Below are 18,693 nucleotides of genomic sequence, written 5' to 3'. Positions count from 1 at the left end.
GAAGCGATCATTCTTATTCTGCAGCGTGATATACTGTAGACACTGGAGTTTACAAGGAGCACTTGAAGGCAGCATGCCCCTTCCATTAACCATGACCTTCCGTCAGTGTCATAATCAATAATATACATTTGCAAAGTTCAGCTATGACTACTGTTATTCTAAACTACGCATGACATAAATATACACAGGAAAATATATTTGAAATACTTTCATTTGTTTATTTAATTTGAAAACATTTGAAACACCTCAGGGCTCAGCTATTGCTAGGCACTTTTTATTATATAGCTTTTATTGTTTCTGGTTATTCACACTTTGCATTTACATGATTTCTTTCTGGTTACAGAGTTAAAAAAAAACAACCCAATAATTTCATGCCCATTATTTCCCTAAAAATCAAGTATTTAGTCAAAATAAAATTGACAGCGTGACTTCAGCAGGTTTACTCTGGTGCCATCTTGTGAGCAACTGAGCAAAATGCAACATCACGCCTGTCTCATGTGAGCTGGGGACATGTGATAACGTTCATCTCTGTGTCATCAGAAGGATATTTGTCCCAATGTGCACCGTGTTGGACAGTTTGTCTGTCCCCGGATCTTAAAACAATCTGTAACCTCTGTTTACTCTATGAATGTGTCAAATCTGTCCTATTTACCCTGCCCACACTGCAGGTCAGGTTTCAAAGTTTCCTTCTCCTCCGTAGGTTACATGAAACACAACAAATATTGACTGGGGCCGGGAGTCGATCAGTTCAGTGGATTTTAACCTTTAGTTTTCGGCTCTGCTGTGTTTCCACGAGGCTCCCTGCAGACAGACGGTCCTGTCTCCCAGCGCTGTTTTTTTGTTTTGTATGTGTGTGTGAGAGGGTATGTGTGTTTGAACCCACAGGCCTGGAAACATGAGGCGTCTGCTGCTGCTGCTTCTGGGGCTCCTGGTCGTCCAACGGGGCCGCTGCTTTGAGTTCGTGATAGATGGAGAATGGGAGGACGAGACGGTGAGTTAGAGGCTGTTAACAGGGACTGAAAGAAGGATGAAGTCTCTGAAGTATTTACAGAATATTTACAGTTTAGACTTGATAATCTTAAATCAGAGTAAGGATCAAATTGGCTGTGATTTATGAATTGAAAGAAAACTAGAAATATACATTTATACTGATGTATATTCATGGATTTTGCATCTGTTTGTGGTTGTTGGGCTTATTTCAATCACCGACAATCTTCTTACATTATTGGATTTATGGGATTTTTTTGATTTTCATATGACGTGAAACTGAGAAAAAAAAAACAATTCAAAAAGAAAAAGTTTATTTTCTCACCAAGTATTGTAAGAGCAGTGAACTGTATATCATTTTGAGTATACATACATTTTTTAAATGAAATCTAAATTCTTGCCCTGACCTTTAAAACGTGCTTTTTTTTCACGATCACTGAAGTTTGAATCTAAATACCTGCTGTGACCTTTGACCTTTAAAACATTTGTACTGCTGACAAGTCAGTGTTTTTTTAAGAATCTTTTTTTTTTTTTTGGTGAAATCACATGAAAAATACACTTTTTCTTGAATTGTTGCAGAAAATAAAAATCGCATTCACTTTACCAGCCTGACGGTTAATTATGATTTTCATCAAAATGTTCTTTCTGCCACCAGTCACATCTACAGGATCATCGGGAGAGACACAAGGTGAGACCACCGGGCTTTTCTTATTCATACACATGTATAATACAGAGCACGAGCCTTTCAGTTTGCTTCTCTCAGTGATGTTGCAATAACTGCAATCATCGATCCATGGAATGCATCTTACTGATTACACATCATCAAACAAACCTACTCTGATCCTGATTGCGATCCTGTGTCATCTGAGTCTTAATAACAAGCGTTTGTGATTTACAATCTTCTGGCAGAGAGAGCTGATTGAGACAGTGTGAGGCTGATGACTTGTGTGTGTTTCAGAGAGCGATATTGACCAGCGAGGAGCAGGAAGACTTTGAGGTATGAGCCCTCTGCAGTGTGACAGAGTTTAACCTTATCTAGTAATCAATATGCTGCTGTTTGAAGAGATTCCCATGACTGACAGGTTGTTGACTTTGTTCTGCACTAATCCTGCGCTGCCTCCTTTTTTTTGTCTGTCTTTCTCTACCTTTATTTGTCTTCATATAATTTAAATCGCTATAAACCAAAGCAACCATATATGCATATTGATACTCAATGTACTATTGCTGTAACTGAGAACCAACTGATAAATAAATAATAATGCCTTCATACAGTATATATTTGCATTATTTAATATAGATATAAAACGTGGTAATTAGTGATTTTTAGAGGTGCTGTTTGGCTGACAGGCTAGCTGTTTCCCCCTGTTTTCAGTCTTTATGCTAAGCTAAGCTAAGCATCTACCGTCAACAGTTATGAAAGTGGTATCAATCTTCTGTTCCTTTAATTACTGAACATCTCGGACTTTAGAAACTCGTGTTGTGCAGGCAACCCTAACTCTATGTAAGTTGAGAGAGAGAGAGACTGCAACAAACATGGCTGAATTTCAGGAAGTGGAAGTATGTGCAAAATTGTGCTCACGGTATCTCTAACGTTTCCATCTGGAGTCTTGGGTTTGGAAAGTTCGCCTGTTCTAAGCGTCAACATTTCAGCGAAGTGTTGAGACGAGTAGATGCAGAATAAACACAGTTTGGTAACAGTAACAGTAAGAAACGACTGAGAGAAAGACATCTCGTGAATATTAAGATGGGGGGAAAAGTATGGAAAAAAATCAAATTAAGCCCCGAATAAAAAGGAGAGAATTCCAAGTTTTCCGGAAACTCCTTTCTGCTTAATGTCCCCCTCAGTTACTCTGTCGTTGTCTGCGCAGGCCATCCGTGGAGATGACATCACCGTCAAGAGCTACAAGGTGGAGAGCCGCATCACGTCGCGCTTCGCCCACACCACCGTCAGGAGCTCGGTGGTCAATTCGGGCTCCAAAGCCCAGAGCATCGGCTTCAACGTCCAGATCCCCAAACGAGCTTTCATCACCAACTTCACCATGTGAGCCCAGCTTCATGCCGTCCTAACGACCTTTAAAATAGAGCTTGTAGGGTTTTAACCTTTCACACTTTCTGTCGCAGGAATGTGAACGGGATAACGTTTGTGGGCTCAGTGAAGGAGAAGACGGTGGCCAGGAACCTGTACGCCCAGGCCAGAGCCAGAGGCAAGGCGGCGGGCATCGTCAGGTACTGGACCAGCCTCTTGGATTTCAGTCCCCTGTGGAGCTCAACAGCTTCATACTGAATGAAATGTTTCTGCTTTACAGGGCTAATTCCCAGGACATGGAGACCTTCAAGACAGAAGTCCACGTTCCTCCTGGCAGTAACATCGAGTTTGAGCTCCACTACCAGGAGATGATGCACAGGAAGCTGGGTTTCTACGAGCACACGCTGCACGTGCAGCCTGGGAGGCTGGTGCCACAGTTCCAGGTAAGAACATCATCACATATGTGTCTTTTTGCGTGCCTGTATGTGTTCTTGCAATCGTCCCTGACCCGGTCTCTCTTTAGGTGGATGTCTACATCTTTGAGCCGAAGGGAATTTCCATGGTACGAACACCAAACACCCTCGGAGAGCAGTTTGCAGACCTGATCAAAGTTACATCATCCAAAGACAAGGTAAGACCCAGCGGGCCACAATACGTACGCCAAAGCTGCACCATTGTCTTATTTTAGTAATAAAACATATTTAGAAATGTACACGTAGCTGTTGGGATGATGAACCCCGTGTGGGAGTATTAGGGCTTTGTAAAAGGAATGAATGAGTCAGACTCACAACCACTAAGTTATGGACATTTAAATGTCTTGTCATGTGACTTACAGATCTGGATGTGCCCCCTTTTGGGGACAGTTTGGATGAAATTCGCTGGATGAAATTAGAAATGTTGAAAAAAGTGAAATGTTTGTCTTTAACCAAGAAACTCATGACACAAAATACACTTAAAAATGCTTCATGTTTGTGTGTCCTGATCCAGGAATTATTAGCCAAAATGTAAAGTCTGTTATAAATGGCCACGTGATGGCGCTATTTGCATCAAAAAGAATCTCATCTTCCTTGATTTGTGACCAAATTTACCACCAACTTTTGCTGAAATCTGAGATATTATGAAAATGAACAAATATTTAAAGAACATTACAAACAAAAACATCCCCCTGACATAATAATGATAATGTTTTATATGTAGGCAGGCACCTGAAGTTGTATCATGCACTGTGTCCGTGTCCCCAGGCTCATGTTGTCTTCAAGCCCAACCTGCAGCAGCAGAAAAAGTGTCCAAACTGCACCGAAAGCGCTATAGACGGCGTCTTTACCGTCATATACGACGTGAACAGGGACAGCAATGCCGGGGAGCTACAGGTATCACACCGTCACCCAAGTGCCTCATTTATTAACTTGTTTTAATGTTGCATGCAGCTACAAACTGTTTGAAGATGATCGCTCAAGCCTTCACCGTTTCGTCCAGGTCTCCGATGGCCACTTTGTCCAATTCTTCGCTCCTTCCAACCTCTCACCTCTTCCTAAAAACATCGTGTTTGTCATTGACGTCAGTGGATCCATGTGGGGAGTCAAGATGAAGCAAGTAAGAGATAGTTGTTTACGGGGACTTTGACCTCTCCAGCCCTCCTCCTGCTCCCTGCTCACTCTTCACTCCTCCTTTGTAAAACGCTGCCGCCGTGTGGTCATTCTGCAGAATGCATTTAAATCCAAACTTGTCTCACAGACAGTGGAGGCCATGCAGGCTATTTTGGATGACCTGACCATAGACGATCGCTTCAGCATCATTGACTTCAACCACAATGTGCGCTGCTGGAGCGAGGACCTGGTCCACGGCTCCTCCATTCAGATCGCAGATGCCAAGAAATACATCCAGAACATCAAACCCAACGGAGGTGTGAGAAAATATGAATCAAGTAGGAGGCTCTGATAACCTACAAACAATCTGTCTGTTAATGGCTGTATTTTACTGACCTTTGACCCCAGGTACCAACATCAACGAGGCACTGATGCGAGCAGTTCAGATGCTGGTGAAGGCGTCCAATCAGGGGCTCATCGACCCCCGCTCCGTCTCCATGATCATTCTGGTGTCTGATGGAGACCCCACTGTGGGTAAGACTGATTCAACTGCTATTAAAAAGACTTTACATTTAAATTCTACTGTCAGGTTTAGCAGCTTATCCAGCCGCAGGACGACAGTCAATCAGTCGGTTTCATGTTCCCTTTGCAGTTTGCTGATTTTTATCCCCAAATAACTCAGATTGAAAGTTTTTAAAAAGTTATAACGCTTAAAGAAAGAGGTGAGTAAAAACGCATCAAGGCCAACAGATTGTGAATGTAAGATGATACACGGTCTCATCTTTGTAGTCAGTAAGATGGTGCGCTGATCTTTGCAGGTGAGATCAAGCTCAGCACCATCCAGAAGAATGTGAAGCGGGTGATGAGGGAGGAGTTCTCTCTCTTCTCGCTGGGCATCGGCTTCGACGTGGACTATGACTTCCTGGAGCGCATCGCCATGGAGAACAGGGGCATGGCTCAGAGGATCTACGTTAACCACGATGCCGCACAACAGCTGCGGGTACGAAAAAGCTTTGAGGAAAACTTCAGCAAACAACTCAGCATCACTCAGATGTTTGTGCTCATCTCCTCTCAACCGACGAAAAACCTGAAACGTATTCGTTTCCTTTATGAAAGTGGAATTAGCTCATCGTATCTTCTGACTCCATCTTATGCATTATAATCTTAACCTGTGTTGCTGCTTCCATATGTTCAATTGTTAAAAATTCAAAAGGTGCCATTGCAAGAGTCCAAGTGAGAGTGCAAGTCCTTTAATCTTCTGCTCGGCGGCCACTCACTGATGTTGAACTGGCCAAACTTTACTGTCTTAAAAGGTACAATTGTTCCCTGGCAGTCAGAACGTAGGGCTCATTATTAGCTCATTTAAATCCAATATCGAACCTGGTCATAATTCTCTACTTTAAACAGAAAGTGGGGATTAAAGGTTGGTTTAGTTTACAAGATGTTGGATGTTTTATTGTGACATGCAGAAACTCTCCTAGTTTGTCTCTTGATTAACAGCATCTTCTACACCCCCCCCCCCCCCCCCCCCCCGCAGACGTTTTACAGCCAGGTCTCCTCCCCTCTGCTGAGGAGGATCACCATTCAGTTCCCCGAGGACACGGTGTCAGACGTCACCCAGAACCGCTTCGATAAGTACTTCAGCGGCTCAGAGCTGGTGGTGGCCGGGAAGGTGCTGCCGTCCGAGACCAACGCCCTGACCAGCTTCACCACCGCGTCTGCCGTGAGTACACAACCAGGTTTACAACCGTGTTTACAACCGTGTTTACAACCATGTTTACATCACTACACCTGTGACAACTTTCCACTGAATACTTCAGTTCCTAAATCTTTATTCGATTCATTTCCTCTTGGACCTGATTGTGAGGCGTTATGGGAGCGGAGGGCCAACCAACCAAATTGGGAAAATATGTGTCACATGAACGCAAAATCAGAAGTTGAGGGTTAAAGGCCATGGGTAAGGGGAAGAAGTGAGGCCTACAGAGCTGCTACCACCGTCCTCCTCTGTGCCATCTCGCCCTGCAGTCCCGCCTGGACATCTCCCTGGAGACGGAGACAGACATCACGGAGCTGGACACCGAGCTGGCCAAGCATGAGCACTCGTTCACGGGCTTCGCCAGACAGCTGTGGGCCTACATCACCGTCAAACAGCTGATCTCTGAAAGGTGAGAGGACGAACTGTTGCAGCATATGAAAACATGGCAGGTTGATCAGAAGGAACAGTTTTCAAAAATCAAGAAAACAAGAACCTCAATTGGAAATCCTACAGTGTCTTACATACATATATATATATCCCCTCTAACAGGAAACATTTGGTGAATCTATGTTATTGTCAGTGTCTGATGCCGCAGTGTGGCCCCCCTGCAGGTCTCTGGCTCCGACAGCTGCCAAGAAGAGGAAGATCACGCAGCGGATCATGGCGCTGGCTGTGGAGCATCAGTTCGTCACTCCTCTCACCGCTCTGCTGGTGGAGAGCGAGGACGGCACGGAGAGGCTGCTGGCGGACTCCCCGAAGGACCCCAAGCACGGCTGCTGCTCAGGTGCCTCCAGGAAAAGACCTTTTACTGCTGATGGATGCCACTGTCTGAAACTCATTTTTACTGCGTTTGGTTTAAATTTAAAGGATGGATATGATTCGGCAGCATCTTTTATCTTTTATCTTATTTGACACCAAAATCACACCAAATCATAAAGTAGTTATGTATGACAATATTAATAAGAATTTAATAAGATATTTATTTGCTGGTGAAACGTGTTGGTTGCCTCTGTGCTACGTCGTGTGTGTGTGTGTGTGTAGGAGGAGGACTAGGAGGAGGCTCGGCGTCCTCTGGTCTGCCTCCAGTGCGTGTCGTCTACCAGCCTCCACCCTGGGTCCAGATGACCACTCCGGCCCCTCCGAGTCAAGGGAGGCAGGGCCCGGAGGAGTGGACCCTGCCTCAACAGGTCAACTTAGGTAACACACACACACTTCTGATGAGCTCCATAAAGCCTTGAAAGGTCCTCCAGCTGTAAACGTGTGACGAGCTCAGTGTTTCTCTCCCAGTGGACAACGACCCGCACTTCATCGTCCACCTGCCGACGAGCAACATGGACGTCTGCTTCAACATCGACTCCAAACCAGGTCACATTCTCAACCTGGTGTCTGACAGCGGAACAGGTACTGGACTGGATTAAAGGCTCATTCAAGGCGTTTGTTTTGTCCACAGGGAGACCTGCGTGGTCGCTTTACAGCACACGGCAGTGGAGATGATGTCTGGATGAGTGATGGCTTTTTATCTTTTGCATCCATCACCTTCTTGTCTTGTGGCGTGGTGGGGACTCATTACTTCAGTGTTTTTGTGTCTTTAAATTAATTAAACAAGAGGCAGCAACCTGCTCTTAGTGTGGAGGGGGTGACGGTAATGTTTGAGGGAAATTACTGTGAACAAGAGGCCTCTAATAATCTCTAGCATAGATTCAGTTGTTTAGTAATGATCCATGTTGAACACCTTTCTTATTAAAGGTGCTGACTTTGTATTTCATGTGTCGCCCCCCCTCTTGTCCCGAAGGTGTGGTGGTGAACGGCCAGTTGATTGCCTCTAAGCAGGCTCACAAAAGCAAACTGAGAACCTACTTCGGCATCATCTCAGTCTACAACCAGCCTGATGGTGTCAGCGTGACCGTCAGCACCGTCAACATCGCCATGACCGACGGCAGGAACAACCACTCCTTCACCTGGGGGGCCACGGCTGAGATCACACAGGATGGGTAACAGTCACGCCTGTAATTACAGCGTCTGCCTCGACATCGGGGTCATTTGGTCTCATGTCGTCATGTTTCTGTGTTTCAGCGTGAGGATCTCCATCGTGAAGAACTCTCACGTTACCATCGCAATAAATAACAACACCCAGGTGATGGTGCTACTTCACCGCGTTTGGAAGAAACATCCAATCAATGTCGACTTCCTCGGTATCTACATCCCCAACGACAACCAGTACTCGCCTCTGGTCCATGGACTCATAGGTACGTGATAACTGTGATAGGATGAGACACCTGTCAATCAACCACAAATTATGAGCCATGTTTTCCTCTATTTTTCATATCATTTGAACTGTTACCATGGAAACATGGCTAATAAGCAAATAACATGTTAAATTAACAGAAAGCTTGTTTTATTTCACTTTTAGCCTCAATTTGATATTTTGTGAGCACAGTCAATATTTTGAAATATGACCATTGTGACCTCCCAGTTTACAGTCCTATCATCCATCAAGGTGTGTGGAAGATCATCTTTTATCATGGACTTGAGTGGTATTTCATGTTTGTTGAAATAAGACAAACCTTTTCGAGCCTTCAGACAATGAAACGTTAACTTCTTGTGACAGGATGATGCAGCTTTAGTAGACACATTAACTCCACAAAGCTTGATTTTTGAACCACAGCCTATACTTCACACTGATCCCATTTAAGTAATATATTTGAAGCTGAAAGTGTGTGTGTGTGTGTGATCTCCCAGGGCAGTTCTCCAGAGAGCCTGAGGTGAGCGTGTACGACATGCGCGAAGGAGTCGACCCTCTGAAGAAGGAGGCCACCATGGAGGTGAAGGGCAACAGGCTGCCAGTCACCAGGTACGTCTTATTTCAAACTGACATCTGAACAAACCTGTTTCTTATTGAAACCATAAACTGTGTGTGTGTGTGTGTGTGTGTGTGTTTATCAGGGGCTGGCAGAAGGACTACAGGCATGATAAGAAGCGCGGCTCAAACGTCTTCTGCTGGTTCATACACAACAGTGGGAAGGGCTTCATCGATGGTCACTACACCGACTACATCGTCCCAAATCTCAGCAGCTTCCTCCAGACGCTCTGAGACACATTCAAGTACCCCGCGCTGCTATTAATCCCCTGGGCCAGCAAGGGTATAAAGAAAATTACACCCATTTAAAACAGAAACAGGAGAAGAAGAAAGAAGGGAAGACAATGTGTAACTTTTTGTCCACTGATGTCTCTGTGTGCATCTACATTTCTTGATTTCATTTCCTTTTAAAAATCATAAACGTTTCTTTCCTGATTATTTTCCAAAGAACACCAGAAGTCACTTTTGTTGAATTTATTTGGAGAAAAAGTGGACAAAGATCAACTTGAACGTCAATACAAAATAAAAAACAGATTGAACACGTTCACTCTGAGTTTCTCTCTGTGTGTGTGTGTGGGATGTGTATATGTACAGGTGGATCTTGGGGAAGTAACTCTGACACAGTAGAGTCCCTCAGAGGTGAAAAGGGGGGGGGGGGGTCGCTGGGTCAGGCCAGTTTTGAGAAGTCCTCATAGGCGATGTCCACTCTCTTCCCCTTCTGTTGACCCTAAAGAAGAGAGAAGATGAAACTGTGGTGAAAACATTTCAGTTCAACCACCGCTGATTTAGATTAAAGGGTTGGTTCATACAGATTAAGTAAAAACATATTTTCTCACTCATCAGTGGTGAGTTTTTATCTGCCCCAGGTTTTGTTAATGGTGCTCAATATCATTGACAATTTCACATTAAAATAATTCACCATCAACATCTCTCTCTCCAGGAATGTGTCCCCGTTGACACATTCAGGGACACTGTGAAAAGACACATCTTTTGAATGTGATTTTTCAGAACCACAAACAAAACCAGGCAGAAATCTTAGAGACTTAGATATCAAAAATCTGGGAAAACAAAACCACAACTGTCTGCATGTTGAGATATGAGATAAAATATGCTTTTTGTAATTTGGGGTGAACTGACCATTTACGTTTTTGACTGGAAACTGTGTTTAAGGACAAAGTACATAACATTTACAGATAGATACAGTAGATAATAATGTAATAACCAATGACTAACATGTGACTTACCGAGTCGAGTGTGAGCGCAGCGCTGAAGCTTTTTTCGTTTATTCCCTCCAGCAGAGCTTCTGTGTCTCTGTACGGACCGTTCAGGATCAAAACCCGTTTACCTGCCGGAGGTTTGATAACAAGATGAAAAACACAGCTCATGTTTCCACCTCTTGATATTCAATAATCTGTAAAACGTTTTTTGCAGTCTCTTGAGGATTAAAGGGTTTTGGTGGTTCACCTGGTGCAGGTATGACCGTCTCTACGTGATTCTGGTCCAGTTTCAGTTTGTCTCCGGAGTCGATCATCTTCACCACCGCTCCATATTTGTCCCGCACCTCCTACAACAAAAGGATATAGGTCTTCTTTCTTTGCCCCACACGCACATTAACACACTCACCCAAAATAAATACAGCGCATTGTTACCATGATGACGGCCTTCTTCTTGTGGTACTTCTCTCCGAGTCTCTTGGTGACAACTTTGACCACAATGTTGGGCTGCAGCCAGTAATCTGTTCTGACTGGCTGCTGCTGCTGCTTCTTCTTCTCCTCCATCTGAACAAAAAGCATCGCAACATCCGTCAGGAACGAACACAAACTCATATAGAAAACGAGATAAAATCCTCTTCTCTACCTCCATGATCTCCTCCAGAGCAGATTTCTTCTTCTTCTCCGCCCTGGAGTCTGAACCGGAGGATGTGTCTTTCCTCTTGGTTGATGCTGCAGCTTTGAGAGCACTAGCACCCAGGGCAGAACTACAGGGACACACAAACAGTTTCAAACAAAGTAATTTCATGATACCCGCTTCATAATTAGCAACGTGAAACTACGTACCTCAACCTGGAAGGACCGGCTACAGATGTAGAGGCGCCCATGTTGAAAGCAACTGCAGAAAAACATGAGAGTGAGCGGAATATAATATAATAAGAAATGAAAACTTAAAGGCTAAATTTTGATCCCCAATTCATTATGACATACCAAAGACGTAATAACCGAGGAGAAAAAACATGTGCAACCATTTCTTTAACCTGAAAATGTTTGTTGAGAGAAAAAGTAAAAGGGAAACGTAACAAGCAAGAAGAAAACTGACCTTTTTCTTCTTCACTCTCACGCTTCAGCTCTGTGTAAACTGGAGTTTCCTGCAGAGCAAAATATAACTTTAGTGTTGAAAAGTCAAGTCTCTATTGACCTTCGTTCAGCTGAACTGCCGGTACTCACTTCCGTCTCCTTGCCGCCGCGGCCTCTGCGGACCTGCTCCTCGATGAACCTGGCGCTCCTCTCCTCGTCGTCAAGGTCCTGCTTCTTCTTCCTCGCCTGCTCCTCTTGGCGGCGGATGGTCTCCGGGTCGCGGTCGATGTACTGGACGTACCAGCCTTTAGGGGTCTCGTCAACCTTACAAAAACCTAGCAGCAACATTCAGCACATTAGTATTCATTCAAAAGAATTCCTCAGTTTGGTTTCTAAATATTGTGTCAGATGGCAAAAATTATATACTAAAAATCTGGGCTGACATTTCATTTCTACAAATCAATTGTATTTCAATGATTTAATTAAAGAGACAGAAAGACAAATGTATAATAATATTGTATTAATACTGCAATTCTTTTTCTCCTAGAAGAGAAGTTCCCTTCCTAAATGTTTCAGGTAGAACGTTTCACATCACTGTGGCTGGTAGAAAAGGTGTGTTGGTGGATGTTATGGGAGGAAACCAGTTCCATTCGCTCCGTTTACCTTCTCTGCCCAGCCACTTGGTGAAGTCAGTGAGAGTCTCCCACTGTGTGGAGTTCATGTGGACGTGCTCTCTGTCGCTGATGTACTCATTGTAGACAATGTTGTTGTGCACTCGCTTGGTCCCTGCAGACGAGGAAAAAGAACAACCTGAAAGAGTTTCTCAGTGTTGCTATTAAACAGCTGCTGTTATGCTAACATCTGGATTAACCTGCGGGGAATCAGTGCTCACCAAAACGTCTGCTGAGCAGCTCCAGGAAGTCGCTTTTGAACTCACTGGGACAAAAGAAACAAGAATGAACTGCACCATCTGAAGTACGCCACTAACATGCTTCTCTTTCTCACACACTCACTCACTCACTCACACACACACAATAACTGAACTTACTCAGAGAAATAGTCCATGAACTTGTTTGGGTCTTCTGAGGCCAGCAGCAGCTGCCTCTGGTGAGACTCAGACATGCAGTGACATTTGAATCCGTTCTGTCAACAAACAAAGACAAATGACTTCATAATATAATCAACAACAACAACAACAACAACAACAACAACAATAATAACAACTAAGGAAGTCAGATTTAACGGACATCTCACCTCATCTCGGCATTGTTTTTGACACATCTGGCAATACCATCTCAACTTCTGGAGACCTTTGGATTTTATCCGGTTGGCTATTGCCTTGGGGGAGAGAAAATCTGCTTTTCCCATTCTGACCAGCTACAATAAACATACAAGACCTTCTGTTTATCGGTTAATAACACTTCAAATGAGAGAAAACCGTCTCGAAACGCGGCTAAACCACGAACTCTCGCTACTAACGTAAACAGCTTCCGCGTGTTTAGCGTCATAATCTCGCGCGAAAGCTTCAAACACGCGATAACTCTTGCTGCGTTCACGGACTCATTGTAGGCTTCGTATTTTACCAACGTGTCACTGATTCATTATTAGATAGATACTAAAACATTATATTAAATGATGGGATAAAACTTAACTTAGCTACACTTTGTGGCTCCTATGTGATGTGATTTTTATAGTGATGATTACATTCAAATCGCAGAACTTAAAAATGTTTTTTTCCCCTCAATGATAAATGAAAGCTTGAGAAAGTCCTGTTGTAATGTAATGAAAAACATTGTCTGCTGCACAGTTAGGAATATTTTCATCCATTTCCCATGTTGCAATTTTTTGTTTATTTAGCAAAGAACCTATATACACAAGATAAATATGTTACATATGAAAATATGGATTTTTGATGAATCTGCTTATAAAACTCTAACTGTCGACACTACAAAATAAGCATCGAAGACATATCACGTCCGGCCGCCATCTTGACTGATTTGAAGAATTGCAACTTTGGAAACAAGTTAAAAATCTTTTTCACTGTGCTGAGCAGGAAAACTCTTTGAAAGAGATGGACAGAGGAGTGTTTGAGTTTCCTGGACATATCTTCAAAACTAAGGTAAGTGTTTTGAAACGACCTGTAGGGGTTTTCAAAGTTGGGCTTGTTTTTACCTTTTTTAGGCGTGTATTTTAAATGATTAATTTGACGACTCTCCTGCTCTTCACTTTTCACCTCCCAGCAGCAGCTACAGACATGTTTACTGTCTAATGGGATGACATATATATATAATTTTAATGTTGACGCACTGTTTAACTTGGAAGCAAGAGTAAAAGCAAGAGTTAGTAAAGTCTGGAGGGAAATGTAACACTTTTAGTCGGTCAATAAAGCATGAACTAAACGGCCTTCTGGTGTACTTTATAATAATTTACATAAAGAATATAATTAAATGTATCATGTTTTAATGGCTTTTTATATAGTAACTTATTCGACATATAATGTAAAAATGAAAGCACTAAAATGATCATTTAAGTTTTTCCTGTGGATTTCGTTGATGTGAGTGGGTGGCATCTTAACGACATTTTTGGTAGTCCGTGAAAGCAGCATTCGTCCATTTTGCTTTTATTTTGCGCCTGCGCAGTCCTGCGTGTCTGACCTTCATAGGAGTAATCATGTTCGCCAGGACCAGCGCGTTGGTGTTCGCCCCACAATGGTAAATTCAACAATACTTAAATACCTTCACAACAATCTTTAATTGTACCTTCTTTGTATGTAATCGCTGTATATATGTAATTAGAATGTGTAACGTCAAGTCTGTAATGCACGCAGTTATTGAACGCAAGGACATGCTAACGTGGAGGCCGCGGCTAATGAATGACAGCGGTGTGCTGCACTGTGAAGTTCAGCCTGATAGAAGCTAATGCTAGCTAAGATGACATACTTGCTAAAACGTTCTGACATTGTGCGAGAAGCTAGAGCTAAAGACAGAACAACAACATGTCACCAATTAATGACTTTGAGCAAGTTACCTAACTGCATTGTCGTTAGCTAGGGTTAACTGTCAAAGCCTTTTCTATGCAGAGAGTAACTAAGCTAACTGATGCTAGCGCACTTGCAGAGCTAGCAATCAACAGACTTTATACTGTCTGTACTAATACTTTTAATTGAAGTTAGTCTATGCTAACGTGACGTTAAGTAGAAGCTACTGTTGTTAGACTTTGTCAGTAATGCTGTTGCATGTTAAATGTTTGCAGCTAAAGCTCACATACACTATTTCTGTTCACAGTGGGCAGGTCAGGAACATGGCTACCCTGAAGGACAGTAAGTACATTTGTATACTACTCTCTTAATGTGAAGAGACGACAGCATATCAACACATTATAGACTGATCACATTTACACCCCAAATTCAATATCTGAATGAAATCTGGTACATTCTGAAGGAAATGTCGGCTTCACTGGCTGATACCCACTGTGGTCTATTTTGGTGGAAGGTGATTATGCAGGCAACTGGAGAAGAAATGATATAAGACAATATATTTAAATAAGTGATGCCGAACTCACTATGCTGAATCATAGTGATTCACAAAAGGTTGTTAAGTGTTCAACAAAGTGTGCCTGTTTGCCAGTAAAGAGAGGATCATCAAGTTGCCAGATATGTGAATGTAGTTCAGTGTGCTGTTTTCTCATGTGTGTAGCAGATTGCACATTTACATTATTGCAGTTGATTGTATAATCCATACAGGTGTCAGAGTGAGTAATATCCTCTCTTCTCTCTAGTCACCATTCGGTTGAAGTCCATTAAGAACATCCAGAAAATCACCAAATCCATGAAAATGGTGGCCGCTGCCAAGTATGCTCGTGCTGAGCGGCAGCTGAAGCCAGCCAGAGTCTACGGCACTGGTGCTCTGGGTATGTACACCTTGCCTCCATGTTGTCTCTCACTATGACTAGGATTTAACTCTTGATAGTGTTTTTTTAAATTTTGTTTGACTGAACTAAGATTCCACTGTGTCCTGTCTGCTCTCCAGCCCTGTACGAGAAGGCCGACATCCAAGTGCCGGAGGAGAAGGCCAGCAAGCATTTGCTCATTGGTGTGACTTCTGACCGTGGACTCTGTGGTGCCATCCACTCTAATGTGGCCAAGGCCATTAAGAGTGAGATCGCCACCCTGACCAGCGCTGGCAAGGAGGTCATGGTGATCAACGTGGGAGACAAGCTGAGAGGCCTGCTGCACAGGTACGGATCGAAGTGGAGCCTCCTCCCAAAGACACGAGTCAGGTCCTGGTTCAGTGTTGTGCTTTACTGAGCAGCTCTTTAGTTGATGTCTCTGTTTAGTAGCAGCAGCCTCTGGTAGCATAAAAGCCTGGAAGCTCAGCATGCTTTACTCAATCGAACCCTAATGGATTAATGGACGGTTTTTGATACAGATTTTTTTGAAAAGGATGTGAAATTAATTTCTTTTCATCCCTAAATTCTTCCTAATATTACAAGTTTTCATCGTCTTTTCTATAACTGTATTCTCTGCGGGTGAAACGATGATAAGCTCTGAGTTTCATTACGTCTTCCCCATGAGAACCGTTATGGGCATGAAACAGTTGAGAACCTGATTCAGATCACCATTGGACTTTAAATCACAAATCATATTGAGCAAAAATCTAAATGTAGTTGATAGAATGACCTATAATAAATAATATCAACTGTTCCTCATCAGAACTCATGGAAGTCACATCATAATGAACTGTAAGGAAATCGGCCGCAAGCCCCCCTCCTTCAGCGACGCTTCAGTCGTCGCCACCGAGCTGCTCAACTCTGGATATGAATTTGACCAGGGCTCTGTCATCTTCAACCAATTCAGGTACGATACTTTCAGATTTTGTTTATTTGAGTTGCATAAGCTGAGAGATTGACTCGTCTGTTTTTTTTAAATGGGTCAAATACTGTATTGTCTTGACAAATCTCCCCTTTCTCTGATGCAGGTCTGTTATCTCATACAAGACGGACAGGAAGCCTTTGTTTTCCACAGACACAGTTGCTAACGCAGGTATGATGGTTTGTTGTTTGAAAGGTTTTACACAGATCTTCAGGTGTCCCGGCCACCGCTATACTGAACGTGTGTTCTGTGTACAGAGAGCATGGGTGTCTATGATGACATTGATGCTGACGTGCTGAGGAACTACCAGGAGTTTACTCTGGTCAACATCATCTACCTGGCCCTGAGGGAGTCCTCCACCAGTGAGCAGAGTGCCAGGATGACCGCTATGGACAGCGCCAGCAAGAACGCCTGTAAGACACTGGACTTCCTGGCTAACGCGTTTCACAGATCAAGATGTTTTGGGAAAGGATGTGCTGATATGTATATTTATATTTGACTATTACAATGTTGTTTTTTCTTTAGTCTGTTAGTTGAAGACAGCACTTGGGTGTCTTGGAACTTGGATGGACATTTTTATATACTTAACTATTAATTGGCAATGAAAGAAATCATTAGTTTTGGTTAAGTGCTCCCTATACCCATGAGGTATAATTAGTGCTGCAACTACAGATTATTTTTATTATTATTGATGAATGCCGATTATCATTGGATAATCTAGTTCACGTTGGATAATGTCAGAAAATTGTAAAAATGTCCATCTCAATGTCCCAGAGGCCAAGATGACGTCTTCGGTTTGCTTGTTCTGTCAGAACAACAAGCAGCAAAACCTCACATTTGAGAAGCTGAATCAGTTGATGTTTGGCAATTGTGTTCAGTGATTGATCGATGTATTGACTGAAACAAACTGCATTGTGTAGAAAATGTGTTGCACTCTGGTTTTGGTCCAATATTAAGTCTGACTTTGTTACTGTCACTTTAATGGACCATAATCTTGTTTCACATCTTGTTATGATTTAGTGTGAAGCGTTCGATGCTGCGCCACGCTCCTAGATTTCATACAGTTCTTTTACTTTTGACGTCGACTGACTGACTTCTCTCGTTCCCCTTCAGCTGAGATGATTGACAAGCTGACCCTCACCTTCAACCGTACCAGACAGGCCGTCATCACCAAGGAGCTCATTGAGATCATCTCTGGAGCTGCTGCTCTGTAAGTCCATTTTCTTTCCCTCTGCTTCACCCTCCGTCTTTTTATTCTATTCCTCGGTGACTCACCCCGTTCATTATATTCCTCCATCACTCTGCTAAACTTGTTTTGACCTTTTGAGACCTCCCTTTTTTTTTTTTTTTTGTCTCTCTCCCTCAAAAGATTCCCTCTCAACCATGCATGTCTTTTTAAATTTTCCAAAAGCTGTCACATTCTCTTGTGACTAATTCTCCTCTCTGACCTAATCTGCTCCTCCTCATCCTCTGCTGAACTCAGGACCTGAGGCTTGTTTTAACAAAGGAGGTAACATTGTAGAGTAGACTGTAATGTTAGGATCCCTTCTTGACCAGCATCTTGCGTAGAAGAGTGTACCATCAATAGTCTAGATGCCCTTTAGGGTCACAGAGTGTATCAGAGTCTCCAGCTTGTTCAGATCCTGTCGAAAGGCCTGTTTATGTTCAGTGTTCTCACTTTTTTTCATAATTTTTCTTTCTTTACAGATAAACGGGCGAGATCCTCGTTTCCATCGCCCACAGCCCTTCAGAGTACTTCAGACAGGTGTTGTCGAGAGTCTATGAACATTTGTGCTTCTATTTGTAAAATATATGGAGAAAATAAACCTCTTATTGATTCCTCATACTTTCATCAGTCCCTGTATCTGTCTTTCCTCACAATAAACGCTGATGACTGAGAAAGTTGAATGTTTATGCTTCACTCTTATGGACTTCATCCTCCCAAAAATGACTTTAAAGGCATTTAATAGATAATCCGTTTGAATTGTTTAGATAGAAATGAAGTTGTTGAGGTGCTGAAGGAGAACATATCTCTTGGGCCAATAGTAAAGAATTAATGTGGATTGTACTACAGTTGTTTCTTTTCCTCAGTGGTGTAAATATAGAGAGGATGGACAAAATAGAAGAAACGCATTTCAATATATTAAACACTATTATTCCTTCAATAAATGCTGTGAGCCTTTGTGGAGCCAGTAATGTGTTTTTAAAAGATCTTTATTTGAGGCTGTACATTTTGTTTTACTGGAGCACACTTAAAAAGGTGACTGATTGTTATTAGGGCTGCTTGATCCATCAGTATCAACCCCGATACTGACCTTTT

At 42.8% G+C, this 18,693-nt stretch overlaps 3 protein-coding genes across 4 annotated transcripts; 2 read left to right on the top strand and 1 right to left on the bottom strand.

Moving 5' to 3' along the window:
- The first annotated feature begins 895 nt into the window (after positions 1-895).
- On the top strand, positions 896-9,649 carry itih2 (inter-alpha-trypsin inhibitor heavy chain 2). The gene is made up of 21 exons (XM_070928647.1): positions 896-991; positions 1,643-1,675; positions 1,946-1,984; positions 2,856-3,028; positions 3,109-3,213; positions 3,294-3,456; positions 3,537-3,644; positions 4,255-4,383; positions 4,490-4,606; positions 4,748-4,916; positions 5,008-5,133; positions 5,418-5,599; positions 6,137-6,322; positions 6,625-6,764; positions 6,967-7,139; positions 7,403-7,552; positions 7,643-7,756; positions 8,148-8,346; positions 8,429-8,601; positions 9,095-9,206; positions 9,299-9,649. Exons 1-21 carry the CDS (start codon positions 896-898, stop codon positions 9,444-9,446), a joined length of 2,835 nt encoding a protein of 944 aa, XP_070784748.1. The 3' UTR covers positions 9,447-9,649.
- Positions 9,650-9,680: 31 nt separating this feature from the next.
- Positions 9,681-12,942, bottom strand: kin (Kin17 DNA and RNA binding protein). Its single transcript, XM_070928646.1, has 12 exons — positions 12,758-12,942; positions 12,552-12,646; positions 12,396-12,439; positions 12,167-12,289; positions 11,654-11,838; positions 11,526-11,574; positions 11,270-11,321; positions 11,070-11,190; positions 10,862-10,990; positions 10,677-10,776; positions 10,457-10,557; positions 9,681-9,939 (listed from the first exon to the last, which is right to left on the bottom strand). The coding sequence occupies exons 1-12, from the start codon at positions 12,869-12,871 to the stop codon at positions 9,880-9,882; spliced, it is 1,173 nt and encodes a 390-aa protein (XP_070784747.1). The 5' UTR covers positions 12,872-12,942; the 3' UTR covers positions 9,681-9,879.
- A 1,200-nt stretch (positions 12,943-14,142) lies between these two features.
- Positions 14,143-18,219, top strand: atp5f1c (ATP synthase F1 subunit gamma). Of its 2 annotated transcripts, XM_070928802.1 has the most exons (9): positions 14,143-14,214; positions 14,788-14,822; positions 15,281-15,412; positions 15,532-15,739; positions 16,215-16,358; positions 16,480-16,544; positions 16,631-16,786; positions 17,487-17,583; positions 18,081-18,219. In XM_070928802.1, exons 1-9 carry the CDS (start codon positions 14,174-14,176, stop codon positions 18,082-18,084), a joined length of 882 nt encoding a protein of 293 aa, XP_070784903.1. In that variant the 5' UTR covers positions 14,143-14,173; the 3' UTR covers positions 18,085-18,219. The 2 variants fall into 2 exon arrangements, with proteins under 2 accessions (XP_070784903.1, XP_070784904.1); XM_070928803.1 differs by lacking the exon at positions 18,081-18,219 and having other exon boundaries at positions 17,487-17,587.
- The last annotated feature ends 474 nt before the right edge of the window (positions 18,220-18,693 follow it).

The sequence above is a fragment of the Enoplosus armatus genome, chromosome 22, assembly GCF_043641665.1.
Source record: "Enoplosus armatus isolate fEnoArm2 chromosome 22, fEnoArm2.hap1, whole genome shotgun sequence".
Taxonomy (NCBI): Eukaryota; Metazoa; Chordata; class Actinopteri; order Centrarchiformes; family Enoplosidae; genus Enoplosus; species Enoplosus armatus.
Note: the sequence above shows the minus strand (reverse complement) of the source record. Positions and strands in the feature narration are given on the sequence as shown.

Coding starts and splice junctions, on each gene's coding strand:
- kin (XM_070928646.1), bottom strand. CDS start 12,871: ATGGGAAAAGCAGATTTTCTCTCCCCCAAGGCAATAGCCAACCGGATA. Junction 10,777..10,861: donor AGAAGAAGGCCGTCATCATG/GTAACAATGCGC, acceptor CTTTTGTTGTAG/GAGGTGCGGGACAAATATGG. Junction 10,558..10,676: donor GACGGTCATACCTGCACCAG/GTGAACCACCAA, acceptor AACCTCCGGCAG/GTAAACGGGTTTTGATCCTG.
- itih2 (XM_070928647.1), top strand. CDS start 896: ATGAGGCGTCTGCTGCTGCTGCTTCTGGGGCTCCTGGTCGTCCAACGG. Junction 3,457..3,536: donor GGCTGGTGCCACAGTTCCAG/GTAAGAACATCA, acceptor GTCTCTCTTTAG/GTGGATGTCTACATCTTTGA. Junction 4,384..4,489: donor GCAATGCCGGGGAGCTACAG/GTATCACACCGT, acceptor CGTTTCGTCCAG/GTCTCCGATGGCCACTTTGT.
- atp5f1c (XM_070928802.1), top strand. CDS start 14,174: ATGTTCGCCAGGACCAGCGCGTTGGTGTTCGCCCCACAATG. Junction 14,215..14,787: donor TTGGTGTTCGCCCCACAATG/GTAAATTCAACA, acceptor TTCTGTTCACAG/TGGGCAGGTCAGGAACATGG. Junction 16,545..16,630: donor AGACACAGTTGCTAACGCAG/GTATGATGGTTT, acceptor TTCTGTGTACAG/AGAGCATGGGTGTCTATGAT.